Raw genomic sequence first — 18,152 nt, forward strand, 5'->3', positions numbered from 1 at the left:
TACGTTGGTTGGAACGACCTATCGCTCCAAGCATTTTATTCAAGTAATTTCGAATAATAACATGTTCTGAGTGTAAAATAGAACTTTGAAAATATGTGTTTCGGTGTGTGTGTGTGTGCCGTGAAGACGGTGGAATAAGTGAATTTGTAGGGTTTGTGTAGAAGGACCTAAGAGCATATATAAAAATAAGTGTTTAATATTCGTACGCTAAATTAAAATTTGAGCTAGTTTTATTTTTTTTAAATTTAACTACTTTTTTGGTTTAACCTATAGTTACGTTAAACCTATAATATTGAATACTTTACTTAGATATGGGCTATAACTCTTCATTTATTATTAATAATGATGTGTTTGATCAATTATTTGAATTAAACCTAATTGGTGTTTATAATATATTACATTGGAAATTGAATTTAAATTTAATTTAAACTTAAATGATATTTTGAAATCATATAGGTGGCCATAAGCCGGAATGTGAAACTGTGATTCAACGAAACTACTTAAATTATGGAATCAACTAAATTCATTAGTAAATGTTGAATGTTTTTTGTTTGCTTTATTACCATAATAAATTGTTAGTTTCTTTTGAAATTGATTCCTATAATTGTAATTTTAAACTACCTTTTGGCACTAATCATGTACTCCGTAACCACCCAGGAGTTGCAGTGTACCATCGTTTGACTGGATTGCTGCACTACGAAATTATGAAATTATTGCAAGTCGTACCATAACGTTAAGTTAGGTTACCTAATCAAGTGTTCCAAGTGTCCCCATTACTCTGAATGCAAAAACAACATTGCGCTACAATCATATAATTTTCTTCTGTAGTCACATATTTAGGTCTATCTGTCTCAGAAGATCAACTACAAACCCTGTGTGTTCAAATCTTTTATTGAAGTTATGGATTGTTTGTCACGAGGGAGGAAAACACTCCATAAATAACTCAATCACATCTTGGTTATTGTGGTCATGTAACCACAACTTTCGAAGTATGAACACGCATTCATTTGTTGATATTTTTCTATTAATTGTAAACTAACTTAAGTACAAATGTATCAAGGTTTAAATCTTCCATAAAATAACTTCATACAACGTATTATTCACAAATCAGCTGTTACTCGCGAACCACACCATCACGTATTGTTTACGCCAATCAGCTACTGCTACTCCAGTCAATCGAGAACTGATTAACTGCTAATGTCAAGCGACAATTGACATTGCTTTTAAAGCTCAATGGAGATGGCAGGAAGAGGGAGAGAAAATTAGACAAAACAAGATGAAGTCTCAAATTCTTTTTTCGCTCTGTTTAATGTATGAAACTATAAAGTAAACAATAAACATAGATTTAAATGAATACAGAGTATGTCATCTCATTCTGTAACTTACGTAATGTTTTATGATAAAAGCACAAAACAGCCGATTATTATTTTATCACTAATTTCTCTGTAGATGCGAATTCAATGATATTGAAAAATCAGATACAATACACGATTGAACTGACAATCAAACCTGAGATTCCGGTTTACCGTGCTGATGCGTTAACCACTACAAAGATACCGGAACAGGTAGCCTAGGGCTTAGCGCACCGGCACAGTAAGCCCGACACGCACGTCCGATTTCCGATGAAGTAATGCAATGTTCCATTCTTTGTATATTATATAATAGCCATTGTATTGAAATGCTAAATTATATTCTACGCTATTTATAGAACGAAATTCACTGTAAATATAAGATTTTACGCACATTCTTCGAAATGTATTATATGCAAAAGTTGAAAATGCATAGTACGGTTTTACTTAACATAACAAAACATATGTAAAAATGTATGCATTCTACATTATCACTACTGATTTTTTTTTCTGGTACATAATTGAACACAATTCAACCATGAACTTACATTGACTGATGAACGATTGATGATCTGAAAACAGTTATATGTTGTAAAAAACATATGGAACAAAAGTCATGAAAATCAACTGTTAGTTGTAACGTAAGAAGAATAAATAAACGGTTCTAATAAAAAGAGAAGTACCATGATGGCAAGATTCGTTATAAGAGAAGTGAACAACTACTTGTCTCCAAGTCAAATGACCACTACTTGCCAACACAACTCATCTGACTAGCATAGGCTTCCTCCTGTTCTTTATTATGCAGAGATTATTGCGCTCTTCTCCTCCTGCATTGGGAGTCTCACATTTTATTATGGGAGAGGGGACGGCAATAACAATCACGCACAGGGAATGGGCATAGATGCGTATGTACTACAACTGCTTTCACTTCCTTATTGATTACTCTGATTTTAAATGATTTATTGAGGCACCGTTTTCTGCAGCAGTTCTGTTGGTTGTAGATGCACCTGGGGCTTCGATGGCTTCCTTTTTCCTTCGTCCTGATTTTAGTGGGTTTGCTTTACACTCTGCATACAAGTTATTCAAATCAAATGCTACTTTCACGTTGTCCTGAAAAAATAAATTATTATTATTTAATTATGAGTTTAATAAAGAAAAAATATATAAACGATTTTAACTGTATAATGCACCGAGATTCAGAAATACTCTAAGATTGTTACGCATTAGTTCCTAGATTCGACATTCCCTCTAACTTATGTATACACATACGGCCACACACAACCTGCTAAAGGAACTGTCGAAGATTTTCAGGGTTAATATATTCTAATGGTTACATATTCCACAATTTACTCCACCTATAATTATTGCTTAATTTTGGCACGGAAGTTCAACCTGAGGTGTATAAGTTACATGAAGAAAAGAAGAGGCAAAGCCTAAAACAGACTCTCACATTGTTACTATAAACAGAAGAATTGTTAAATCGTTATTCCTTTCGTAATGAAATTACTGTAAATTTTTTCCCACCTAAACGACAAATCAGATCTCATTCCGATTTTAAACACTTGCACCAAAACTACAAAAATGTATTTATCAAGTGATCCGACCGTTATGCGAGTGACTTAATCTGGTGAACAAGGCCACAGCATAACTAGTCGAAACCGTTCAAGAAAATTCTTACACACGCAATGAACGGAGTAACGTTTCAACTCATCTTTTAATAATTTGATTAAAATGAATCAATTTCTTTCTTCAAATAAGTAACTTATTATAAATATTTTTCGAACGAAATAAGAGTAGAAACAGATTATTTCAGAAAAGGTGTCACAAAATTGTCTTGCTTCTCTCCAGGATCCTAACGTGATTCCGGTGAAAAGCACGCGGCAGTGAGCTCGCAATGGATATCTTGGTAGCTTCAACTCCTGGACGAGTAAGATAACATTGTCGTCGTGTTGTCTGTAGCCAAACGGAGTTGCACTTTCATACCAAACACGGAAACATTTGTATCTTCCCACATTCGGTGGGAAGCACGTTTATGTCTATGAATAATTATGGTTCTTGTTTCCGTGAAGACTTGACTTTAAGCTTTTAACAAAAATTCATGTAGTGTGGTTCATACAGCGCCTCACACTAAAATTATTGCTGCAAGTTCGAAGAAACGTCTAAACTGGCAGAATATCAACAACCATGCTTTTTTGTGGGTTTCTTTATGTGATTTACTACAATATTTTTCACATACATCTTACAGAGATGTAACATTTACTGCTTGAATTTCATAATCATACGATATACTGACTTTTGTTGACACTATTTATGACTATCACAGAGAAAGAAAAAAAAAGACCGATCTTCATCCATCTCCTTTTCCTTTCTTGTACGTATTTCAGAAATCGGATACTGATTCTAATTCCTATTGTAGGTGTTGTTATTGTCAGGAAATCTAAACTCTGATAGTAAAATAATCAGTTGCTATTCTTTTGCAGCTACATGTGGCCACTTGAAAGATAACATTACTCTACATATAATTAAAACTTAAGTAATCTGTATCAGTGCAATAAAAATATTAAAATAACGTTGCAAATAATCACCCTACACAATTAGCTAAATTATGAATGTCGGAGCTTCTTACCTCAGAGAAAAAGAATTTCTGAACTCTCCTTTTGTTGTCAAATGTGGGTCTTCTTGTCACTTCTCTACCGTCCTTAAACAAGATTACTGTGGGAAGTTGCTTACTAAACGAAGAGTCATTTATATAATATTTTTTCGCGACATCAGGATACCTTCCGATGTCTATTTTGCCAAATTTCAAATTTTCTAAGGAATACCTGAAAAAATAAACACGAAATTGAAGCAATATTGAACAAATTTACCAAGCAAAAGTATGGTAATTTCATCAATTTTGTATACAAAACAGATTAAAAAAAATATATATATATATCATTCCTGGATAAATTTAACTTATTACAATGGTAACAACGCTAACTGCAAAACAGATAATACTAAATTTCTTGGTAGGAAGCCCCGAAGAGTATATGTCGATCAGGCAGCAATTTTTAGTTTAGGAATGTATGGTCAGTACATTACCAGTCAACCCTTAAACGGTATGTTGTACTATCCACTTCTTAATGGTATGTCCCGGTTTTTCAGACCGCTAATGACTTTTTTAAAGCTTAGTAACTGTTTTGAATGTGATCTTAAACTTTTGTTTCAAGAAAGCAATTTTAACTTATGAATCATGAATATCTTTTGTAACATTTACAACCAATAGCGTACACTTAAAATACAAATCGCTCAACAAAGCAACGTTTATTTTAAAAATATACAATGTGAACTGCCACACATTGTTTATTTTTAAAATAAACGTTGCTTTGTTGAGCGATTTGTATTTTTAGTATAAGTTATTGAAGATAGTAAAGCTGGTATGAACCAGTTAACCACTAGCGGTCTCAGACTAATAATACCGTTTAAGGGTTAACAAAAGAGCTGCACTAAAACTATAAAGAAAAGCAGATACAATGTATAGACCAGCAAAAGAGATTTTAACTGAACACAACTTAGTGATAAACAAGATTTCTAAAATCTACTTACTTCTGCAGAAAAAAAACACCGTTATCTGAATAGCTGAACGGGGACCGCAAAGTGACAATCTGCGGCCGGAAGCGGACAGGGTACACCGGAGGCACAGGTTTAATTTTCCGTCCAATCGTTCATTTTTCACTTCTTTTCTTTTACTAACCAACCACCGTTGGTTATGCAACACAGAACACGTGTTATTACTACAGATGAATGGATGACAGATTTGCGTGATGATTTGTGCAAGACCTGCAGACGTTTTTTTTTTTATAAGCTAAAAGGTTTCTCGTTTAAAAAAATTAATTTTGTATCGAAATCGAAATGAACAGCTTCTTTCACACGACACTTGGAATATTAACGAAAGGACGAAGTAGGCTATATAATCTATAAACGACCAATCACAGACAAGTATCTGCACGTTAAATTCTTATCGCCAGAGGTGCCCAGAGACGGGTTTTAGGGCGCAAATTGTGAATTAAGAACATTTGTGGTAGAAATAATTTATCATTGAAAATGGTAATCAAAGTGGAGAATAACAAATTTCGGGAAGAGAAAGATACATTTGTGAAACTGGATGTAAATTTGGAGCAGAGAATTGTAAATTTGGGGTATTGTACCCAAGCAGGGGGGTGGATGGGAACTCCTGTTTATCATCGCCCGATAAAGAATTCTGTCAATAAAATTTGTTAATAAAACATCGAAAATTTCTAAGAATGAAAAGCAGGAAATGGAAAGTAAATATGTTTTTAAGCTTCATCGGAAAATTATTATCTTGAAGCAGAGAGAAGTAAACAGTAAAACAATATATGAGAAAAAAAAAAAACAAATAACGAGATCAGCAACAGGCAAATCACACGACGATAATGACCTATGTAATATAAGTAATATCAAAATTAGTAAACTGAAGAGGAAATTACTAAAGGTTACGATCAATCAAGAATAGAGGCTTCCTACGAACTCCAAAGGTTTTGAAAATAATATGTGAATGTGACAGGTGCTACACTAGACAGAGTCAAAAGGACAATAGAAGAGAGACTGAAAAAGCATACAATATGGAAATCTAATTAAATAGATATTAAGCAGAAGCAGAAAATCCGAATGTGGAAAGTAAAGGTTCGAAAAAAAAAAAATGACTTTTTTTTTTAAGAGAATGAAATTTTCCCGCGGCTTTTTTGCGTCGGAAATTTTGAGAAGTGGAGAGATAACAGTTCAGTTTTGCTTTCTCATTATACTTGAAAATACATTTTATTACCGCATTCTAAAGAGAAAATCCTAAAATCTCAAGAATCAAAGAAAATTAGTCATTCGATAGGAAAGAAAAAGTGGAAGGGTTTTCAAAGTTTCAACGAATGGAGCTATTAGATAAACGTTCAACAATAAAAACGTTTCAGTAAAAAATTTAAGTGTGTTACTAACAACTCTTCTGAAAGTGTAGTAGATTTTATGGAAAAAATATCGTTTAAAGTTTAGGAATAAACTAAAATTTCATTGTACCTATATTCGTATTACATTTTTTTGCGGCTGCTAAAATTCCAGGGAAGAACGTTTAAAACTCTATCCACAAGTTCCTTATATCAAAAATCATGACACAATATAACATAAAAGAAATAAAAAATTCTGTAAATAATGATGCTGAACTAACATGATACCAAAAATATCCGTTTATGGCTTTAATTTGGTAAACTGAACTATCCGAAGCTCAAGATAAAATATTAACCGCGCAGAGAACAAGATTATGCTAAAACAAAAATTACTTTGTACCTGCTTCTCAGTTCATAGTACGTTTTCTTTGTCTTGTCAAATTGAATTTAGGCAACCAGTAAAACAGATATATCAAGATGTAACTTCCAGGTACTTGATAAAATGTTTAGACAACCAAAGTTATCCTGGAGAGATCTAGTTTGCGTAACTTGCACTTGTAGGTAAAACTATAATGCTAGTTTGAAACCAATCACGACAGATAGCCTCAGACCAAACACTGATCTCTCAACTACTGGATGTTATAAACGCACTTGCTTAATTGTAGAATCCACTAGAGCGAAACGAAAGTGGTACTTGAACAAGGAAGTCTTTAAAAGCCGACAAAGCAAAAATTTCCAATTTTTTCTCCGTAAAAACCAGGAGAAAATCCTCCGTCCCCCCCCCCCCCCCAAAAAAAAAAACCTTTTTTGGCATCTCAAGTGTTAAGTCATTTAATACAATTTGAAAGGAAAAAAAAAAAAAAAAAAAAACGAAACCTTGAGAAATTTACAACGTATTAAGTTGTCGGATAAGTAATGTACTTCTCAATAGACATCATTAGTTTATTTTTGGAAGTACCAGAGTCATTCGCACGAAGTTATTCCTACACACTTTGACAGAAGATAGCTATGGCTTCATTCTAAAATATAACATATCAGGTACCCTCAGGATTCAATGTACTTCGACTGTCAAGTGCAACTATCGCAACATAAACCTTCAGTGAGAAAGAAATAAATGCAACGATTTTCTTCCTACATTCCGAGATCTCTTCACTTTCGTTGGAGGTTGTTTATTCTCGAAGCACCACTCGTGCGACTGCTGCTTTGTAAGTGAATCATAATATTAAAATCAGCTTTGAGTCTGACGAATCTGAACAAACTAAAGAGAATATTTAGTTTGATTTATTTTAACGATTTTAAATACTAGTTTCAACATGTTATGCAAACCCAAATCCACTGAGCATATTTAGAGCGAAAGATACGAATTTGTTTCTAATAATGTCTGCTCAATATGAGCTTGGAATAAGGCTCAATGAGATGAAAGAATATATATACATATGTTGGAGATTTGATGAGGGAAAAGGAAAATCAGTACTTACTCATAGGAGAGCTGTGAAAAAACTGGAGCAAAGTTGACACACGCCGGACTCCAAACAGTGTAGAATGTTATCAACCATACAATTCTTTTGTCTCGCTCTAACTCTTCGTCCAATCCAGAGGCTCTGAAATACACGATGTTCTCTGGTCCTGAGTACGTCGGCTCCGGAAGTAATAATCCTAACACTGGAAAACAAAGGAAACTTACCTGATTATTACATCCATTTAAACACTTTAATTAAGCCATCTATGATTTACTATTCAGGCAAGATGGTAGATTGGATTCGAGCCTATCGACAAGTTCAGCACCGAAACAATGAGACATGAACCTAAAGCTTGATGAGAGATGTAAAACACATGTGCTCCCACCAGAATCTCCCGTGCCAAAGAAGCGCATGCTAACCATATAGCAATGAGGAAGCTCTATTCAGACAAGAGAATCTACACAATATTGCATTAGAAAGAGGGTACATTGAAATAAAAGAGATGAATAAAAATCCGTCTTTCGATGGAAACTCTCCTCATTGAAGTTGATTGAAGGATGTCTTGATGCCTATGCTTACACTAGTGTTGTCTGTATCATGAGAAAGAGGGAAGGTGTTTGTTTATGAATAATAATAATAATAATAATAATAATAATAATAATAATAATAATAATAATAATAATAATAATAATAATAATAATAATAATAATAGTAAAGATGAGTATTAAGCTGTACTATTCATGTACTAAGATTCGAAGAAATATGTACACATTATCATTAATATACCCAGCAGTTTTCTCTTGGGAAAAGGGTTCCGGTGCTCACTATGAATATGTTATTCTACGCATTCTGACTGGAAGGAGGAACAAAAGGAAGAAATTAGCACCTACTGTCATCTATTAATCTTTTTACATTTTAAATATAGAAACATACTGTTATTCCAGTCTTCAAGCCGATTTTAATTGAAAAATCCACATTATAAATACAAAAATAAACAGATTACTAATGAAAACGCATTTTTCAGAAACTACTCAGAAAGGTGCTCGCATCTACACCGTTGCGTACTACCAGAAAAAAACCTGACTATTTAATCACAAAGAATCCATTATTTCTGTGACATTAAGAACCGTTCGTGGTTTATCATCATGAAACAATCAAGTCTAGGTGCTAACGACCGCAAAGATTAAAATTATTCGATCTTTATGCCAGTTAACTAAGCCTTGTTTTACTGATGAACTGTATATTTTCATTCAGTAATGAAACAAAATGCAAAATTACGATATATTTATGAAAGTTGATACTTACAGACAAAAATAACACCATAGACTAAACCCATTCGAAAGTCTGCATAAAACCATAACACCAAGTTGGCAACTTTTGTGTAGACGAAACTCGATGATATGTAACTGACCATAGTAACGCTTCCACTCTTCCTCGTTCGAATCATCACCACGATCAGCAGAAAAAACAGAATCTCTGACTCGTGCTAGAAACGGAACGAAAAACAAGCAAAATTGTATTATATTCTTTTCTTTATAATTTTTAGAAACAAGTCGTTCAATCGCCTTTTATTACAGCGTCTAAATATAAATAGTCAGTGAATAATTCGTCTTTAAAAATTATATAAATATGCGTCAAATTACAAACGTTACACAAAATGAAGAATAAAGAACAAGAAGTCAGAGTACGGAACCGACAAATGCTATAATTAGGTAATAAACTAATTGCTGAATTAAGCAAACCAATTTTTATTATAAACTAGTGTCTGATGAAGCCAATATTATATATTAAGAATCGGTTTGCTTTGTACAGCGAATAGTTTATTATCTAATTATAGTATATAATAGGCAAAGCTGATGTAGTGGGGAACACGACACATGCTACTAAATTAAGAAAATGAATGTTTATCTTACTGCGTCATGTTCTCTTTTACCAAAATAAGGGCAATGACACAATAAAGTAAGCACTAACTTTTTTGTTTTGTTTGTTTGTAAACACATTTAAAAAGTAAGATAAAGTGCAGTGTTACAATTTAAGTCCACATTTAATTCCGTGACTTACACCTGTAACAGGATACTGAATATTAACACTCTTCCAATCATTTATTAAACATTCAAACTTAAAACAATTACAGATTATGACACAAACAGTTCAATATTCCGATTCAAGTGAATTGAATACCTAAGTTGTTAAGTACACACAACATAGTAATCGAAGCAGTAAACTATGGAAGCTTTCTAAAAGTACTGGAGAGGTTTGAGAAATGCCTTTACGTCTCAATCTAAACCAACGGAAAATCCTAACCTACACCTCCTCGCGGGAGAAAGCGAGCAACGTCTTAGGCGGTTAACGTAGGTGGGGACCGAATGACTACCGGTATAAGGAGTCCTCCTCCACCAGGTGCCAAGGGCCTCCTCGGAAGCCGGATGATCGGGTGTAAATCAGGGCACAATCTTGTCCTTAAGAGGGAAAATGCTCTAAAAGGCGGATGAACCACTAGATGGTCAACTGCATGGAGATGTGAAAAGGAAATGAGAATACTATCACATTATCTTTTTCCCAGGAGGGACGAAGGAGGAGAATAAATATAATGATGCTTCTTCCTGCAAGGTAAAATATTCCTGCCTTCGAATCTCCGGTTGGGGATTATTCCAGGAAGAATCATCAAAAGAAATAATAATAACAACAACTCTCACATCAGCATAGGAATATGTAATGTACGAACTTTAGGAGTTGAAGTAAACTTCAAAATTTAAAAGTGAAGTGGATAAATGCAAAGTGAACATAGTGGGCTTGAGTGAAGTGAGATGGTCAGGAAAAGGTGAGATAGTATCGGGAAATTACCAATATTATATTCGGGTGGCGTTGAGGCTCATAATGGTGTCGCGATAGCAAAGAAGAACGAAGAAAAAAACAAGCGTAAGCAAAGTGGAATGCCGCAGTCAATGCTTGATGTTTGTAGCCTAAGTGCAAAACTAGTGCATATTATGATAATATATGTTAGCAACCGACCACGATGACAATGAAGTAGAATTGAATTGGATATATCTTGCGAAGAAATTGTCTTCCTCATACCGCCATGGAAGGAAAGAATGAACGAAAGCGAGGAATAGGAAGAAGAACACAACTGATCGATGATTTGAAAGGTAGAAGAAAATATTGGGAGTTAAGAGGAAGCTGAAGATAGATAAACGTGGAAGAAACGCTTCCAGACCCAAACCTAAATAAATATGTGCAGTTCAAGTTTAGGCACATCATTCGAAATTACTGTTGAAAAATTATAGATCTTTCACCAATTTGCTTCTTATTGCCCTCCAAACAATTAGCGATAGGCGACTTGATATTATCCCACCTAGTAGATTAAATTCAAGGGGGTCACCATAAGAAATTGTTGAAAAATTACAGTTCTTTTACGATTTGCGTATAAATATAGCTTTCGAATGTACGGTATGGGATAAAAACCACACTGTAAAAAATACAAACCAGCCTGTGCTAGGGGGCACTAAAATTAAAAATGCAACCTAACCAAATCAGATAGGGATGGCGAAGCTGGTGGGCTCGCAAAATAGTGTGTCCCAAGAAAGCAGGCGCGTAAGCGACGATGGGTATGTATAAGGGAGTGTAGTAAAAGCACGTGGCTTTTCGCTATGATATGACCTCCAACAGCACTTGAAATGACATCACACTCGCAAAGCTACATTTACATAAACTACACTTTTTGTACACTGTGCCGAAATACACCATTAGTGGAAAATAATAGCTAATACAGTCATCTTTCATATGCACTCACTTAGGCCTATGTTTAGCAGAAGGGATCCAGCTCTTTTTTTTTTGTAAAGAGTGTTACAATTTTGGTAATTTCTGTTTACATTAGGTTAGTTTAGTTTATGTCAAATTATTTTAGTGTAGGGGTCCAGAATAATTTTCCAAAAAATAACAGAATTTCGCTTATTTCTACTAATATTACGTTAGTTAAGGTTAGCTTAGGTTACATTTTGGTACGTCTACGTATTTCTGTCATCCATTTATCCTGTAAACTTTGTTTTTCACGTGCTTCTGGGTCCCTTCTGCTAAACATACCCCCTCACTTATTTTAACCGTCGTAAAATATTAGTAATGATTATACATTAGTAACCTTACAATTGAAAACCTAAAATACAGCTGTATTATTTAGCAGCTATTTAATTCTGCCGCCTGCAGAAATTTGTTTCTTATAAGCATGTTTTTTCATCCAGAGTATTGAATTTTACCTATACATTTTGCAATGTGGTGTACCTAAACTTGTCCAGCAACAAAATATACTCTATTTGCACTGGATCATTTGTATTTTGCAGGCTTCTGTTAAACCGTATTACATACAATGCATAAAGTTGTCATGACCTACTTACATTAACATTTCGTTTTCTGGTAGATGAAAACTACCAGCTACATAATTAATTATGAAAAGTTCGTCTGCAGTAGGGTTAGCATGTGAAAGCTGTCATATATTTCCAATTATTTATTCACTAAAAGTAATTGTTGGCCACAATTTACTGAGTACAAATTCCTATTATTGTTTTGTATATGAATGCGAACTTACCATATCTAATTCACAATTCGCACCTGGAAACAACACATCGCATATTGGATATACTCTTTTAGCTATTATGTATGATAAACTCATGAAAATATTAACTATGTAATATGGTTTCAGCAAAGTTCTTAAATCTTTCTTTAATCCCATTTTCGTGTTTTGTAACACACGGCTACAGCACCAACTAAATTTGCATTTGCAGTTTGCACTTTCTCTTGTTTATGCAGACGAACACAATATATCAGTGTTGCTGAGTACATTATTCAGACATGTGTAGCAATTAAATTAAACACAATGACTTCATCAATCTAAAATTACATTTATATATTTAATTTTAATAAATACTATTGTTTAAAGTAAGAATTAACCTAAGCAGAAACCCTAACTGCCTCTGATACTTTTAATTACTGATATTATACTAAGTACGTATTTACCTACACTGAAAAGTTTGTAACAATTGAATATAGTAATGCGTGCTGTCAATGTGTAATGTAGATATGTCCCAAAAAAGACAGTTATGATGTTGAATTATTTTGGTACACTAAAGAGATATGAAATAATAATTTACGCATTGTGAGGTTTAGAAACTGAATTCTAATACTTTTTATGTAAATATGAGTGAAAATATTGCTATGATTAGTCAAGAAGAAGACGAACTGTTGGATGATGATTTAAATGTGTTTATAAGCTTTCCTCCAGAAGTTCAAGATGCTATTGAGCAGGTAAAATTTTTCTAATTGTTAGTATCTTTGAGGGAATATAAGGAAGAGTTGGTACTGATTAACAATAATTCGTCATAAGAATATTAATTTTACGTTTAAAGCGTGTGAGTGCATATGAAAAAGGATTGTATAGGATATTCCAGCACAGAGGTACGGTATAGAGGTGCAAGTGCTCTAATCTATGTAATTTTGATATCAAATGTCTTGCACTATCTTTTATGCGCAAATCCTCTGTCGCTGACGCGCCTTCTCAGCAGACGTATACTGCCCGGCCCCCTGCTGCGCTTCTAAACTCGGTTTGATAACATTCTCGCGGCAAATTTTTACTTTGAGCTAAACAGTGACTTCAACCGATTCATGTGATCCGATTCCGGGAGCAGTTTAGGAATCATTCCTAAACTGCTCCCGGAACCGGATCACATGAATCGATTACGATTACTAACACAGTGAAAGTAACGTACGATGTTAAGAATTATACTATAAGTACAAGGGCCACAATGTTACTATACAATGTTAAGAATTATAAGTACAAGGGCCACAATGTTACTAAACATCAATTCAGGTGAAGCGGTGGCTATGAATTTTCAGATCTAAATGGAGGGGCCACCGGCCCCCAAACTCCCCGCTCAAGTACCATAAAAACATCCAAAATAATAATAAATAATCACATCACTACTATAAAGCTAAGAAGGGAAAAATTAAAAAAAAAAAAAAAAAAAAACACTCGTCTCTAATCATAAATCAGTGCATGACAAAGAAAAAAGAATTACATCTCAACAAGACAATAGGACAAGCAGCAGCAAACCAAATACTTTGCCTAATACTCAAATGCAAAACAAATCAAGAATAAAAATAATATGAATTAAAAAAAGAAAACACTCACCATTTCGCCATAGGAGAACACTCATAAATAATGAACTCATAACTGCTGATTCCACACACGAAAAAATAAGATACCAAGAACACATGCGCAATACTCAACATTACTCAAAAATGTTCCTTTCCGCACACACGTCGTTTTATTAAACCGAGCACACTTGCTATTATTACAAACAAGAAACCAATAAACGTCCACTTTTACAATAGGTCGAAAATATCTTCAGCTTTAGACCACAACTATGATAGGTTTTCTCTAACTCAATTCAACCAATTCAATTACGCGCTTCCCGCATGCAGCACACACATACATGCACACAGAACATGTGACCACAGATCACATAGCATGTGACATCACACTAACAAATTACCATATGACTACACAGACACCTAGTGGGAAAAATATGAACTAAGACGTCACACCAAAGGCACGAACAGTTCCAACAAGTGACTCACGCACATACAGTTCCAGGAAGTAACTGAACCTATAAGAACCGATTAAAGTCACAGTTGGAGTCAAAGTAAAGACTTACCCATTCTCGCTTTAACTGAGTTGAGTTTTAACATCAGTTAAGCAGCAAGGCTATATAAGACCGGACCTATTGTTTAACGTAGAATCTGGACTACATGAGCTCCTGCCGGGAATCTAACCTGGGTCTCCCACGCCAAAGGTGCGTACGCTAACCGCTTACCCACGAATGAGCTCTCGCTTTTACTGACCATCTAGCAGAAGTTGGTTTGGTTTTGCACAGTTGTTCATTGCCATATGTCGGAATACATATTTGTCCAAGGGGAAGTCCTCGTAAAGTGAATCTGCATGTTAAGGCCTAGGTTAGCGTAGGATAGTAAATTTAGTTTAGTTTAATTCAGATTAGAATAGGTTTGTTTAGTTTAATTTCGGTAAGGTCAGTTTTCCTGGATCTACTCTGCGACATTTAACGATTATAAATAAAGAAAGCATGGAACAGTCTGTGCCTGAAGGTCACTACAAGCAAAAATTATATTTATTCCAGTTCAAGCCAGGGCAAAGCAGGTGAGCTAGCACAATAGCAAAGGGTCGCGGACATAAGCTGAGCAAAAGGTGAGCTTATATCCGACACCCGTTAGAAAAGGTGGGTGTGCGTGTAAATTATGAATTTCTTAGAAACTACGGTTGCTACAAATGTTAGAACTTATTAGCATTTATTACTCCTCTCTTGCGTCCACTTCGTGCGATACCAGAGAAATTCACTTATAGCAGGGGTGCCCACAAGGGGGGGCTATGACGCAAACTGCGTCATTGAAATATTTGGGGGGGTTAAAAATCTATATAAATATGTTTGATGGGGGGGGTAAAATTAATCGAAAAGAAGATTTTTTCATGGAAGAACACCTACGGATAGACAATTGGGGGGGGGGGTGCGTCATGGACATAAGGGGGGGTGGGCACCACTGCTTATAGTGCCTTCCATTTCAACTCAGACAAAAAAAAAAAAGGTCTGCGGTGGCTCAGTGGTTGAGCGTTCACCTCTGCTGCTTGGGGTCCCGGGTTCGATCCCAGCCCCCGCCAAGTGAACTTTGTTATGGACAAACACCGTATGCGTGGGTTTCTCGGGGTTCTCCCGTTTCCTCCCACTTTCTTCATTCCACCTTTTCATTCATCTCTAATCATCACCGTCTCCTTTAGCCTAACCGGCATAATCGTGGGACGTAAAACTCAAAGATTTCATTTCAGGTAAAAAAAAATGAAACTTTTTTATAGCAACTAGACATGTTTTTAAGACCCTTTTTGTGTGTGTGTGTGTGTGTGTGTGTGTGTATCGAAAAAAATAAATTCCTGCCAAGTAATGGGCCATCAAAGACGGGGAATTGTAGAAGACATGGAAAATGGTCAACTTCGGAGCCCCACCATTCACCTATGGAGACAGGTAGAGTTAATATGGTATGTGCATATGGATTGTTATTTGGTTGTGGTATGTGCATAGGGATATAAATAAACTATATTTTATTATAGTTTGATATGCGCATGCGTATCTTTTTCTATAATTAATAAATCAACGTCAGTTTCTCTGAAAAGTCGAACTTCGCGAATTTTTTTCGATCACTTCCTGTTCGAATTTAAAATTCTGTTTTCACGGTTGGTAAGATTTAGTTACCCGCTTTACGAAAATTTTTTTTGTATCGCTTCTGTGTGCAACCGTTTTGTCGCATAAACTTCCAGAAATTGTAAAATTTTCAAAAATCGCCATTTTCTCGAAAACACCATCTTTTAAAATTCTGAAATTTTGTCAGATGGTTCAACTTTTCATTAGTAATAAATACACTAAATACCATTCTCGATCAATGCTTCATGAATTAACTATAGCCTTTTCAAGTTAGCGAAGTCTCGTTAACTTTGATGTCACAGTTAGCAACACTGGAAAGAGTGAAAGTGTAATGATTTGATGATGTTTGTGCTTCACATTCATTAAATGAAGAATAAAAGGTTTTGTTGACATGTTTATTATTTTGATCAAAAAAGCTCTCTAAAATAGTAAAATGAACCTTCCCCCTTCTCCGTTTTTTTTTTTTTTTTTTTTTTTTTTTTTTTTTTTTTTTTTTTTTTTTCGAAGTAATCTGAGATGGAAATTACGATTACGAAACACAACTTTCAAGTTCATCTACTTAAAATGGTCTTCCGAAACAAAATTTCCCTGATTTTTTTTTTTTTTTTTTTTATTCACATGCACCAATCATTTGCTTGTTTTGTGTCTTCTTCGCTAATAGCATGTAACCGTGTAGATACTCCAATAGTTGTTGATGCACTCACAACTCGTCCAGCGGTTGATCCAGGTGGACGATCGCCCCCTCTTCCCCCCCCCCACAGAAAAAGAAACTTTCTTATTTTACATATAAATAAAACTCATCCCAGAGTTTTTAGTTCTTAAAAGTAGCTCTAAGTAGCAGTATTACACTCCCCCTCCAGAAGTCCGTCCTGGATCCGCCCCTGCGTAGTACATTGTCGATAGTCACAAAACATTTATTTTCACTTCTCTTATGCTCTTCTGGAATCCTGTACCCTGCTGAAGGTCCATGTGGAAGCATAAATAGCACTTCAACTTCACGTAATTCATGATTTATTCATAATATTTCTGCTACGCACCACTGGTTATCATACGTATATGTATCTAAAAAAAGTTCCTTTTTGCAGACTTCTTAAATCTACACTTTGAATTGCAGAAGCTCGATTTTGGGGGAAGCATGAAGTTAGTTCAAGGTGACCCGTTACTGCCATAAAAACTTCGCCATTTTCCGAAAGCCAAAGGTGGCTTCTTTGAATACCAGTTACCGTTCGCACACTTTCCCATTTTTTTTTTTTTTTTTTTTTTTTTTTTAAATTTTCTTCTCTTTTTCTTCGGAAGTTGTAGAATTCAGTTCCAGGCAACAAAACAAGAGTAATACCCGGAGTTTGTACTTGCGCTATACTCACGAATTCTTCTGCGGTTTTAATACTGTGTATTTGTTTTTGCCTAAGGTTATGCCGCGTTGTCACATTCTTTACAGCCCCTCCCCTTCCCCGCAATACCGTCGCAAAGACCCTTGCATGGCCGGTTTCACTGCAAGAACACTGCTTTATCGGACCTGTCTGCATCTCGAACATCTGCAAGCGATTTTTAAAGTGGGATGCAGCACCATCAGAAATCACTGACACGGTTTGGGAAATTGTAGATACTTATTTTCACGTTGTTGAATTGAGTTTGTTTAAGTTTAGCGTCCCGTTCAGCAGCGAGGCTATATGAAACGTGGACCTACTGATTAACGTGGAATCCGAAACACATGAGCTCCCGCCGGGAACTGAACCCGGGTCTCCAACGCCAAAGGCGCGTATGCCAACCGCTTAGCCACGAGGGAGCTCACTTTATTTTCACGTATTCGAACATTTTTCTATAACCTATATTTTCGCTTTCCTTCGTGTATTTTTAGGATCTTGTATATAGCTATGAATACGTGAGCCGAATCGTGTTTTTTCGTCGCTTATTACAGCAAAACTGTCAGTTGTTTCGTATTCCGGTGATAACTTTGAATTTCACTTTTCAGAATAACAGTTCAGTTTTCAACGAAGTCCACATAAAGTAAAATAGAATTTGTATCTTGAAATTTTATACGGTGCTTTTTGGTAGGAATTAATTCTCTTTGGATTTTCTTGATGTGGTCATGAATTACAATTCTTAAATTTAAACCAGCAATGTACGATACGAAAAGAGAAAGTGGCACAGTTTTTT

At 35.1% G+C, this 18,152-nt stretch overlaps 2 protein-coding genes across 2 annotated transcripts in view; one reads left to right on the top strand and one right to left on the bottom strand.

Moving 5' to 3' along the window:
• Window positions 1–1,284: 1,284 nt before the first annotated feature.
• Window positions 1,285–12,548, bottom strand: LOC145690652 (thioredoxin-related transmembrane protein 2 homolog). Its single transcript, XM_081765759.1, has 5 exons — window positions 12,320–12,548; window positions 9,046–9,226; window positions 7,759–7,942; window positions 3,976–4,171; window positions 1,285–2,459 (listed from the first exon to the last, which is right to left on the bottom strand). The coding sequence occupies exons 1-5, from the start codon at window positions 12,461–12,463 to the stop codon at window positions 2,289–2,291; spliced, it is 876 nt and encodes a 291-aa protein (XP_081621885.1). The 5' UTR covers window positions 12,464–12,548; the 3' UTR covers window positions 1,285–2,288.
• Window positions 12,549–12,781: 233 nt separating this feature from the next.
• Vps53 (vacuolar protein sorting 53) overlaps window positions 12,782–18,152 on the top strand; it is a 121,485-nt gene continuing 116,114 nt past the window's right edge. The window contains exon 1 of the mRNA XM_081765753.1: window positions 12,782–13,035. Within this exon, the coding sequence (XP_081621879.1) occupies window positions 12,928–13,035 (108 nt within the window). The 5' untranslated portion in view covers window positions 12,782–12,927. The remainder of the gene's footprint in view (window positions 13,036–18,152) is intronic.

Source organism: Thermobia domestica, chromosome 7 (assembly GCF_964235325.1).
Source record: "Thermobia domestica chromosome 7, izTheDome1.hap1.1, whole genome shotgun sequence".
Taxonomy (NCBI): domain Eukaryota; kingdom Metazoa; phylum Arthropoda; class Insecta; order Zygentoma; family Lepismatidae; genus Thermobia; species Thermobia domestica.